The sequence below is a fragment of the Corythoichthys intestinalis genome, chromosome 6 (genome assembly GCF_030265065.1).
Source record: "Corythoichthys intestinalis isolate RoL2023-P3 chromosome 6, ASM3026506v1, whole genome shotgun sequence".
In the NCBI taxonomy this organism is placed as follows: domain Eukaryota; kingdom Metazoa; phylum Chordata; class Actinopteri; order Syngnathiformes; family Syngnathidae; genus Corythoichthys; species Corythoichthys intestinalis.
The window spans coordinates 50,229,010-50,241,754 of NC_080400.1; the positions used below are offsets into that span (position 1 = coordinate 50,229,010).

Below are 12,745 nucleotides of genomic sequence, written 5' to 3' on the forward strand. Positions count from 1 at the left end.
CGACTTGTGCGGAATTTCTGGTTGAATCGCCACCATAGGAGCGAAACTCGTTCGTAACCCGGGGACTACCTGTATATGGACAGTTATGAATATGCTGTGATAAACAACGTTTTTAGCCCTGATTTAAAACAGGTAACAGTTTGAGCACACTTCAGACCTTCAGGTAGCTTGTTCCAGAGGTGATGAGCATAGTAACTAAATGCTGCCTCACTTGTTTCTTGTTCTTGGAACACAGAGCAGACTGGTTCCAGACGACTTAAGGGGTCTAGATGCTTTGTAGGGGTCAAACAAATCAAGCAAGTACTTTGGTCCAATCAGCAGCAGTATTTTTTAGTCTATCCTTTGAAAGGTGTAATACGGTCCAGTCTCCTTGTATTGGTAAGGACTCTGGCGGCAGAATTCTGTACTAGCTGCAGCTTACTGACTGATTTTTTTTCTATTAAGACCTGAATATATACCATTGCATCTCCTAAAACGAATGCATGGATAAGTTTTTCCATCCCTTGTTTAGACAGAAGCCCCTTAAATTTGGCTATACTTTTTAGGTAGTAACAGGCAGATTAAGCAACTAACTTTAGATGGCTGTCACATTTTAGGTCTGAGTCAATAATTACGCCAAGATTTCTGACTTGAATTGTAGCTGTAAGTGACATTGTGCCAAGGTGATCTTTGACCTTTCCTTTTTTGGCCCAAAAATGATCACCTCTGCCATTCTCACATTTAACTGGAGAAAATTCTGGCACATCCATTCATTGATTTGATGAATGCATTTAGTCAGGGAGACTAACGGACTATAATTATGTGGTACACTGAGATGAGAAAAGAAATGAAAAGAGTTGTGTCTCATCTACATAGGTGATCTAAACTAGAGGAAGCATATAGATGTTAAATAAAAGTGGTAGAGAACGGATCCTTGAGGAACCCAACATGTGTATTTGGTTCGTTACGACTCATGGTTTCCTATTGACACAAAGAAATTCCTATCATGTAAATAAGATGTGAACAACTGAGGAACAGTGTAAGTGATCCTTACCCATTGTTTCAATCTGATGAGTAGTATGTTGTGATCAACCGTGTGAAATGCGGCACTGGGATCCAATTGTAGCATAACAGATGATTTGTCTACGTCATTATTGTAATGAATAGAATTTAAGACTTTCATAAGCATGGTCTCGGTGGTGTGGTGTGGCCAAAATCCAGACTAAACAGAAGTAATAAAATATAATATACAGTATATGTATATAATGACAAGCAGTACTCAATTTGGACATTTAGGGATGTACGTAGTTCCCATGCGGTGTACTCACTTTTGTTGCCAGGGGTTTAGATATTAATGACGATATTTTGAGTTATTTTGAGGGGAAATTAACTCTATTATATAAGCTGCAGACAGACTACTTTTCATTGTGTCAAAGTGGCATTTTGTCAGTGTTGTCCCATGAAAAGATATACTTAAATATCTGCAGAAATGCGAGGTGTGTACTCACTTTTGTGATACACTGTATATATATATATACAGTACTGTGCAAAAGTTTTAGGCAGGACACCTGCCTAAAATTTTGCACAGTACTGTATATTTTTATCATATTATGTATACACAGGATATACTGTATGTATATATTTTCCCCAAGTGGAAGCTTCCATGATCCTAATAAATTTAATTTAAAAAAATATATATATATATATACATATATAAAAGAATAAATTTCAGACAGAGACAGACGGAGCTCCTGATTTTATAAGTACACTTAGATGGGGCAGTGGGGCAAATAAGTATTTAGTCAACCACTAATTGTGCAAGTTCTCCCACTTGAAAATATTAAGAGAGGCCTGTAATTGCCAACATGGGTAAACCTCGACCATGAGAGACAGAATGTGGGGGGGAAAAAAACAGGAAATCACATTGTTTGAATTTTAAAGAATTTATTTGCAAATCATGGTGGAAAATATGTATTTGGTCAATACCAAAAGTTCATCTCAATACTTTGTTATGTACCCTTTGTTGGCAATAACGGAGGCCAAACGTTTTCTGTAACTCTTCACAAGCTTTTCACACACTGTTTCTGGTATTTTGGCCCATTCCTCCATGCAGATCTCCTCTAGAGCAGTGATGTTTTGGGGCTGTCGTTGGGCAACACAGACTTTCAACTCCCTCCACAGATTTTCTATGGGGTTGAGATCTGGAGACTGGCCAGGCCACTCCAGGATCTTGAAATGCTTCTTACGAAGCCACTCCTTTGTTGCCCTGGCTGTGTGTTTGGGATCATTGTCATGCTGAAAGACCCAGCCACGTCTTATCTTCAATGCCCTTGCTGATGGAAGGAGATTTTCACTCAAAATCTCGCAATACATGGCCCCATTCATTCTTTCCTTTACACAGATCAGTCATCCTGGTCCCTTTGCAGAAAAACAGCCCCACAGCATGATGTTTCCACCCCATGCTTCACAGTGGGTATGGTGTTCTTCGGATGCAATTCAGTATTCTTTCTCCACCAAACACGAGAACCTGTGTTTCTACCAAAAAGTTCTATTTTGGTTTCATCTGACCATAACACATTCTCCCAGTCCTCTTCTGGATCATCCAAATGCTCTCTAGCAAACCGCAGGCGGGCCTGGACGTGTACTTTCTTCAGCAGGGGGACACGTCTGGCAGTGCAGGGTTTGAGTCCCTGCTCGCGCATTGTGTTACTGATAGTAGCCTTTGTTACTGTGGTCCCAGCTCTCTGTAGGTCATTCACTAGGTCCCCCCGTGTGGTTCTGGGATTTTTGCTCACCGTTCTTGTTATCTGTTTGTCGCCACGGGGTGAGATCTTGCATGGAGCCCCAGATCGAGGGAGATTATCAGTGGTCTTGTATGTCTTCAATTTTCTAATAATTGCTCCCACAGTTGATTTCTTCACACCAAGCGTTTTACCTATTGCAGATTCAGTCTTCCCAGCCTGGTGCAGGTCTACAATTTTGTCTTTGGTGTCCTTCGACAGCTCTTTGGTCTTGGCCATAGTGGAGTTTGGAGTGTAACTGACTGAGGTGTGGACAGGTGTATTTTATACAGATAATGAGTTAAAATAGGTGCCATTAAAACAGGTAACGAGTGGAGCCTCGTTAGACCTTGTTAGAAGAAGTTAGACCTCTTTGACAGCCAGAAGTCTTGCTTGTTTGTAGGTGACCAAATACTTATTTTCCACTCTAATTTGGAAAAAAATTATTTCAAAATCAAACAATGTGATTTTCATTTTTTTTTTTTCACATTCTGTCTCTCATGGTTGAGGTTTACCCATGTTGACAATTACAGGCCTCTCTAATCTTTTCAAGTAGGAGAACTTGCACAATTGGTGGTTGACTAAATACTTATTTGCCCCACTGTATATATTATATTGGGTGGCACGGTGGCAGAGCGGTTAGGCAGAGCGGCTGGCACATGCGCCTTCAAGGGTTCAATTCCAAGCTACGGCCTTCCTGTGTGGAGTTTGCATCTTCTCAACGTGTCTGCTTGGGTTTAGTCCAGGTCCTCCAGTTTCATGTATGGTAAGCTGATCGAACACTCTTCTAAATTATCCCTAGGTATGAGTGTGTGCGGAAATGGTTGTTCGTCTCCTTGTGCCCTGCATTTGGCTGGCAATCGATTCAGGGTGTACCCCGTCTGCCCCCAACCCTGGTGTAGACACTAGACAGCCAAAATCTCACCCAAAATCAACTCCAGCTCACCTAAGGATTAAATTGAAGGAAATTAATTGATCAATAGTTGTGGTACAATTATACAGCATCTTACAGAGAAGTGCAACACAGTGTATCACCATTTATGAGGTAACCAAAATGTTGGTGTAATTAATACACTTTGTGAAAAGTATTAGACTATATTAAAATAAGGCATTTTTGTGCTGCTGCTAGTTAGTGTATATTTTATGTCCTGTGTCTGTTATGTACAAAATACTGTATAAGGATTTAGACTAGACTCCATTGTCATGTCAGACAAGTCAGCACACTTGTGCCCCAACGAATGCACCCCCCCAGGTGTCTTTGACCTCAGTTAAATATTTGCTGAGTGAGTGTCACTCTACCACATCCAGGAGCACACGCTCCAGTTGTCAGTTTGTGTAAGGTTTAAAGGTCAATCTGAGAACAGCTAGTTTTGGGTTTTTTCCCCCCTTTTCTTTAAGAGGGAGGGCACGCACCTGCTGCTGATTTTGTCCTATCTCAGAAGCAGTTGCCACTTGATAACTACAAACTGCACTCGTTGAAATGAAATGGAAAAAAATGTCATATTACACACACATATACATTGAGCTTTTACATCTCACAGATAATTGCCGATCACTTGTACACAGTTGTGTGTGTTGTCCACTGTATGAACACAACCATTTAAAGCGGTGAACCAACCAGACATACACGTACTGACAGTGAAATGGAACGCGAAAGTGTCTTGTCACCCAGAGCACCATGTGCGCTAGGAACGCCACTGATCATACTATCAATAAAGTCTGTAGTGCTACATGCATGAGTGTGTGTGTGTGTGTGTGTGTGTGGGGGGGGGGGGGGGGGGGTAATGTATCCCACTTTTTACCATCGTGCTAACATTTTGTAATGTCATCAAAGAAATTCATCCATCCAATCTTTTTTTTTACAGAATGCAAGTACTCAGTCACGGGTTACATAGACAAACAACAATGTAAACTAGGATGTACAGTATACCTAAGGACAATACAGATTATGCCTGCACAATATATCGTTTGAATATCGCTATCATGATGTGCGCATACTCAATAGTCCTATTGAAAGGATGTGCGTTTATTATTATTATTTTTTTGAACACATTAACTTTTGGTTTGCTTCATAAAAGTAGCACGTGTGCCTCGACATGGCTACCTGTATCCCTTTTATATACAGAAATCTTAATCATTCACCGATAAACCCCCTTAACCTGGATTAAACGATAATATAGGAATACAATCATATATTGCGGTTTTGCAATTTTTTGCACTTTCAGTTCTTAAACACAATTAAAGTAAATTGAAATCTATAATGCAACTATAATACAGAAAATAAGATAAGACCTTTATAATTAGGAATATGATAAATTGTTCAAATAATATAAAAATAAAGAAAAAAAAGAAAAACAAGGGGGAAACTCAGAAAAACAATCTAATAAAAATACTGAATGCAATACACTAATACAAAAACATGGTGAGTCAACCAAAGTCTTCCTCAACAGATCTATTCAAGTCATCTAGTGAAAATTCTTCTAGTTTTAATATTGGAATATACTGTATATATTGCAATATATCGCAAACCGTCAAGAAGTCGTGATTTCAGTTTTTTCCAAAATCGTTCAGCCCTAATACAGATAACCTGAATGTTTTTCTAAAACGTAGGAGGAAACCACAGTAAGATTCAGTAGATTCAGATTCAAACCTCACACAATAGTTAACTCTTTATAGGCTACAGTAAGTGAGTATTTTTGGTAATAAACGTAATAATTTCATAATCATTTAATGTAATAGGCCTACATGACTCAAAAATTGGATGGCCACATATTTGGAGCGCAAGTGTTTTTTTTTTCTCAAAAATATACGGACGACAGGTCTGTTATATACATGCACTACTTGCCAAAAGTATTGGCACCTCTGTAATTCTGTCAGATAATGCTCAATTTATCCCAGAAAATGATTGCAATTACAAATGCTTTGGTAGTAATATCTTCATTGATTTTGCTTGCAATGAAAAAACACAAAAGAGAATGAAAAAAAAAATAAAATAAAATCATTATGATTTTACACAAATCTCCAAAAATGGGCTGGAAAAAAGTATGGTACCTTTTGAAAAATTGAGGGTTCTCTAATTTGTTACCTGTTACTTACCTGTGGCACATAACAGGTGGTATCAATAACTAAATCACACTTGGAGCCAGTCAAAATGGATTAAAGTTGACTCAGCCTCTGTCCTGTGTACTTGTGTATACCACATTGAGCATGGAGAAGAGAAAGAAGACCAAAGAACTGTCTGAGGACTTGAGAATCAAAATTGTGAGGAAGCATGGGCTATTTCAAGGGTACAAGTCCATCTCCAAAGACCTGAATGTTCCAGTGTCTACTGTGCACAGTGTCATCAATAAGTGTAAAGCCCATGGCACTGTGGCTAACCTTCGTACATGTGGACGGAAAAGAAAAATTGAAGAGAGATTTCAGCGAAAGATTGTGTGGATTGTGGATTAAGAAAATCGACTAACATCCAAACAAGCTCTCCTGCTGTATAACAGTGTGAACCAGTAATATCCGTCAGCGTCTGAATGAAATAGGGCTCTTTGGTAGGATACCCAGGAAGACCCCACTTCTGACCCAGAGACATAAAAAAGCCAGGCTGGAGTTTCCCAAAACTTACCTGAGAAAGCCGAAAACGTTTTGGAAGAATGTTCGCTGGTCAGATGAGACAAAAGTAAAGCTTTTTGGGAAAAGGTATCAACATAGTTTTCCAGGGGGAAAAAAAAGAGGCCTTCAAAGAAAACACGGTCAAACATGGCGGAGGTTCCCTGATGTTTTGGGGTTGCTTTGCTACCTCTGGCACTGGGCTGCTTGACCATGTGCATGGCATTATGAAGTTTGAAACAAATACCAACAAATTTTGCAGCATAATGCCCAGTGTGAGAAAGCAGGGTCTCCCTCAGAGGTCATGGGTGTTCCAGAAGGACGATGACCCAAAACACACAAGAAAATGGTTTGAGAGAAAGCACAGGAGACTTTTAAAGTGGCCAGCAATGAGTCCAGACCTGGATCCCATAGAACACCTGTAGAGAGATCTGAAAATGGCAGTTTGGAGAAGGCACCCTTCAAATCTCAAAAACCTGGAGCAGTTGGCCAAAGAAGAATGGTCTAAAATGCCAGCAGAGCATTTTAATAAACTAATTGATGGATACCGGAAGCGGTTTTTCGCTGTTATTTTGTCTACAGGTTGTGCTACCAAGTTTTAGGCTGAGGGTGCCAATACTTTTGTCCGGCCCATTTTTGGAGTTTTGTGTAATTTTTTTTTTTTTTTCATTCTCTTTTGTGTTTTTTCATTGCAAGCAAAATAAATGAATACATTACTACTACTACTACTACATTTGAAATTACTACCATTTTCTGGGGGAAATTGAGCATTATCTGACAGAATTACAGGGGTGCCAATACTTTTGGCCGGCACTGTATGTATTTATCAATAATTTGTATTCCTTTTTTATAAATGAAATTATAAATTAAAAACGTGTTTATAAAAACAAAATTAAATAAAATCAGACGTACTGTATAATGGTTATGGTCCCACAAAACACATTGATGTTTGTGTATGTGGGAGAGACTAGCAACGAATGACCACAGGCGATTGGACGTCTAATGCCCTATAAATACTTAACACGTTGGCATAATGGGACAAATAGAAAAGACAACCCTAGTCTTGCTCATAGCCTTTATTGGAAACTCTTTACACGCCATTTCTCCTGAAACCTTCCTATACCATAAATGTACATTAAATGAAACAAACAAAAAAAGGTGTGTGTGCTAAAGACAATAGGTCCCATCTTGGAGAAGGGCAGTCAAATTGCACTCACTGGTTGTGAAAGTGGAGCAAATATTGAGACTAAAACCCAAACATTAAGGCATGAAAAAAGAAAGCTACCAAGAAAATACATGACAGGATGGACACAAGAAAGACCAACGTCTCGGCGGGTTATGTGACCAAAAAAACCTGCACAGAATAATCAAAAGTAATGTGACAAAACATTTTTCCTTCCCTCTAAGATGTTTAGACTAAAATGCGGCTACAAAAGTATCAGCAGATACTTAAAACTAATTTTATCTGATAGAAAAAAGAAGAGCGCCACCTTGTGACTCAATGAAGAAATTCACTAAGGAGCTGCTTTTTGATTGTAAATTGTTGCTGAGGTGATCCATAATAACTGCACGTGACGAATTCGGCCAGGACAGGTACGTAAAATACAAAAAGTACTCAAACATCTCTGCAGAAATACAATATTTACGCAGACAGGACTTACAAAACGAAAATAAAATGTGCAAAAAATATCAACTCTTCAAAAAATACACATTGATAAAAAGAAAAATCATTTGTTGTTTTACAAATGTTTATGCACATTACTTCAGCAAAGTGGTCCTGCAGTTGCTGGCTTGTACGTTTTACACAAAGTGGTGCACTTGACAGAACCTTGCGGTACCGCATTGTTTTAAGAGGCAGGCCACTACAATACACAAGTTTAAAATGATGACACATTGAGTCAGCTCTCTGGTTCCAAGCTCACATTAGAGAAGTAAAGTACAACACCTCATCTGGCCAGTGGGGTTGGGGGGGGTTTACTGTACAAAACTCACTATTTACTGAGATCCCCTGCAGAAATGATGATCAGAACTTTGCCATATATCATATGATACAATGCTCACAGAGTTCACCTTTGGTGTGCATAGATCTTCGCTACATGAACACCAACCCGTTACACTATTTTTTTTCCTAGGAACGAAAAGTAATGCTGAGAGTCTAAGATTTTAAACAGAAACTGACAAAGTCCAAAAATGTATCATCCATGTATCAATCAAGTCAGGCTGATTTCAACCAAGCAGTATTTAAGGGGAACATGTCAAAAAGCTTCAAGGACTTCTCTGAAATGACATTTTTTTTTAAAGGAGAGGGGCAAAATAAAACACACCGGTTTATACTTACATATTACAAATATAAATCCTTTTTGAAAAATATGAACAAAAATTCAATATGACAAGAGTCATTGTTAGGTTTTTTTTCCCTGCTGGCTTTTGGAAAAGAGTCATTTGGGCAAGAACTACAAAAAGAAGTAGGACAACGAAACGAAAAGCTACGTGAGCTTCACAGGCGTTTCTGTCTCTTGGAATGTCGTTGGCGGGTCGGCCTTTCATCCTCGCTGCTCACTCCTTCCTCTACTGTGGGGCCACGGCGCTGCAGAGTTCTACGAGTGTCCCGCTCACCGTCACCATCCTGCTCCCTGCAATCCTTCCCGGCCTCTTTGGAAGCAGTCCTCTTACTTCTTCTTTTGGCGTCATCCTCATCTTCCTCCTCACTCTCCTCATCCTGCACGCTGCGTCTATTTCTGCTTTTCTTTAAGTTCGACTGGCTGGTCTGAACTCTTTTTTGCGGCGGTGACTGTTCCTCCTCTTCCTCCTCATCGTCTTCTTCCTCGCCGGATGATGCCCGAATGACGCGCTTGCGCACGTGTCGCCGGATGTAGCTGAGGCTGGGTATCAGCTTCTGGAGCAGCTCTGTAAAGGCCTGCTCCGTCTTGGTCATGCAAGAAAGCACGGTACTCCCCTCCTTATTGTACTCCTCTGCATTAGTGAAGATCAACTTCATGTCCTCTATGAAGTCTTGGCCGTGGCGATACAAGCCTTGGCTGAACTTGCCCTGCATGGTCTGGAAATCCATAGGGTGCGAAATGACATCCAGATAGTCCTCTGCCTCCTCTGTGGAAACAGGTTCCCTATAGAGGAGAAGACCGTGCCAGATCAAACAAAGTCACACAAACTTAGCATCATTGTGTGGTTTCTCTCCAGACAACAAATTTGCCGTTCAGAGTAGAGTAGATTACTTTTTTTAAGGTTTCAGTCTACCTCAAAGAACACAAGTGGTACTTGTTGTGTGTGGCTCTCCCAAGTGACATGCCGCAGCATAGGAATAAGGGGAGAACACAACTTTGGCACATAAATGCATATTTATTTGGTTAAATAATGACAATTTTTATCAATCAAATATGTATGTGTAATATTTCTATGTAAATACCCCATATAAAGACATGAACAGCTTCTGATTATTTTTCGTTGCCACGTATGTTTTTTTCCCCTTAAATTTTGTGAAATTTGGGCAGTACAGTTTTACAGTATTTGTTTTTATTTCTATTTGCCGCTCGTTTTTTTGTTTTGAGTCTTGCCGATTTTATCGTGACTTATTTGTCTTATTTCCATTTCTTAATTATATCTTGCTGATTTTCAGGTAAAGTAAAGCCCTTTGAAATACCCGGTGTTGACTTGTGCAGTACAAGTACATTTGCCTTGCCTAGTGTATTTTTACTGATGTCAAGCTCAGGTGGTCTATCTGCTAGATTAGTGGTTTTTAAGTGTGTTTCTAACCACTCACCTGAAAGGCCAGCTGTATCGGAACTTAATCAATTTTTTAAGTATTTCCTCACACTTTTCCAGCTCCAATGCTTGTCTGCGCACTCCTGACTGGGAGCTCTGACGCACCTTCACAAATGACACATACACAACATTAAGAATACCACACGACAGCAATGTGACCTGGCTCAGCAAAACAGTTTTTGGTATGTTCAAAAAGAGAATGCTACGATTTTTCATCTCTAAGGAATTGTGTCTTGCATTTGGGCCGTACATGCATTTTGGATTTCCAAAATTAGCTGAAAACGGAATGGGAAAATGGCACTTCTATTTTTACTACTACACTTCACTTGTCCTTGGTAACCAGCATGTTAGTGATGCTGGACAACTGCCAAATTTGGCAGTTGATTGTACGTATCAGCCATGAAATATTTTTTTTGTATTTCATTTAACTATTAAAATTAAATTTCAAACAGTATAACTGAACCACTCAACAACCAAGAGGTTTTGATTATTCAATATCCAAACCTGAACTATTACTGTTATTCCCATTGATTTAATAGTCAGCGTAATTTTCATGTTGACCAGAGATAGCTTCATTGTCAGAATTCTGATTGCCGGCTTCATGTCCAATATCGTCACAGAAATATGTGGAAACCAGTCCAGTCCATTTTTTGCATTTGCAGCAACTGCTGATCCAGACAGTCAGCAACTTCTTCATTCTTCAAAAGAGCCATTAACTCTTAATCCGTTTTTAAATTGAAAATCTGTACAAAAACCCTTTATGTGGAGAGAGTCACATATTGTATTTTCCGACCATGGATTTGTATTCCAAGGCGTAGGTTTGGATGGGGACATAAAACTACCAGCTTTTCTGGATACTCAAATTGTCCCTACCAACTTTTAAGCAACCTCATTTGCATTATATAAGGAGTTCAGTTGTATATGTAGGTAATTTAGATTGTCTTGCCATATGTTGTAAAGATAGAATTGATCCTACCATTATTAAGTGATTTTTTTTCCCATTATGATCAGACTTACATTTACCCCTTTTTACTTGCTGAATGTGCCGGTCCATTTTTTTCCCTTCAAACTCACGTTTGATTGGCTGACGACTTGCATTTATTTAAAATGTGTTTATTTATTTTCAACATTATTTAAAAATATTTGTATTTGCAGTCTATACAGACATTTTTTCAGATAGTTATAAATTAATCATAATCGAGGTCGATCGAATCTATTTTTTTGTTGGGTTTGGCTGTGCTTGTGGACAAAAGCAGTAGTGTTACCTGAAGGAAGGCTTCATTTTTATTTATTTTTGTTATACCCTGTCTAAGAATTTTTTTTACATTTCTATTTAATTTATCCAGACAGACAATGTTGAGTGGTCTTCAGACAAATGTTTATTTTTTGCATTCCTGAATAGTTAAGAGATTATTAACAAGTTTGTATTTAATGTGTATGTTAACATAATTTATGTTCAAATGTTAATAAAATCCAGACATTTATTCTGGAAGTTTTCAAAATAGTCATTTTTGAAAGCAAAGGTTTGAATCGAACAGTTCATCACCTGAACCAATAAATATGAAAGTTAACATAAGTCAATACAGATTTATTTGGCATTGATCATTTCGCCCATCAATTAATTAGGTTCATATTAGTCAGAAATGTAGCCCTGACCATCGTTCACTCAAGCTGTTTGGTCTTATTAATGTCCTGTCCCCAGCAAAAAGTGTACTTGCAGGTTATGCGGTTATATCGTCCCTACCAATGTTGAGACCAAACCTACGCCCTTGCCAACAATGCACTCCAGGCAAGGAATAGACAAATCAGAGGCCGGTATATTTGGAAGCATACCAAAATAGTCTAATTAGAGACCAGTATCTTCAGATCGCAACAAGCTAATGGTATAAATATTTGAACAATACCTGAGTAATTTTAGCTTATAACAACAGAGGTGTTAATAAGAATACGAAATTTGAAAACGTGAACCTTTAATCTTGAAATTGATACCTACACATTGAGGATTCCCTGTGGGATAAATAAAGTCTATTGAATTGAGCTATGTGTATGCCAAGTCACAAATTAATAGTTTAAATAATATATTTGTATATAATGTGTATCGGATTAATTTGCTTTCTCACCAGCTCATCAATGTCTGCAGGGCTGCTGAGGCCAGTTCTCTGTTTGCTATTCTGACTAGCAGAAGACTTCTTTTTGGGTTTAATTTTCTGTACTGGCAATGCCTGCTTGCTTTTCTTTCGTGGCCTCACTGTCAAGAAAAAACAAGAGGAAAAAATTAATACATGAATTATTATTGGGAAAATGATGCAGATGATATATCAGTGATTGATTAAAAAAATTCATGCTGAAAGTCCAGTCTTATTCAGCGCTACACAGCAGGTCAGATTTAAGGAAGTTTGGCGCACAACATACTACTCAGCAGATTGGAACAGTGGGTAGGACTTACTGACACTGTTCTTCAGTGGATCGTCACATCGTATTTACACGATAGGGATTTCTTTGTGTCAATCGGAAACCATCAGTCAGAACGAACCAAATTCTCGTGTGGAGTCCCTCAAGGGTCAATTCTTGGACCACTCTTATTTAACAACTTAATGCTTCCCCGA

General features: G+C 38.8%; 1 protein-coding gene across 1 annotated transcript in view; it reads right to left on the minus strand.

Moving 5' to 3' along the window:
• Positions 1 to 7,178: 7,178 nt before the first annotated feature.
• Positions 7,179 to 12,745, minus strand: part of baz1b (bromodomain adjacent to zinc finger domain, 1B) — a 29,761-nt gene continuing 24,194 nt past the window's right edge. Inside the window, exons 19-21 of the mRNA XM_057839412.1 lie at positions 12,260 to 12,387; positions 10,138 to 10,244; positions 7,179 to 9,484 (exon numbers count right to left, since the gene is read on the minus strand). Coding sequence (XP_057695395.1) covers positions 8,857 to 9,484; positions 10,138 to 10,244; positions 12,260 to 12,387 — 863 coding nt within the window. The 3' untranslated portion in view covers positions 7,179 to 8,856. The remainder of the gene's footprint in view (positions 9,485 to 10,137; positions 10,245 to 12,259; positions 12,388 to 12,745) is intronic.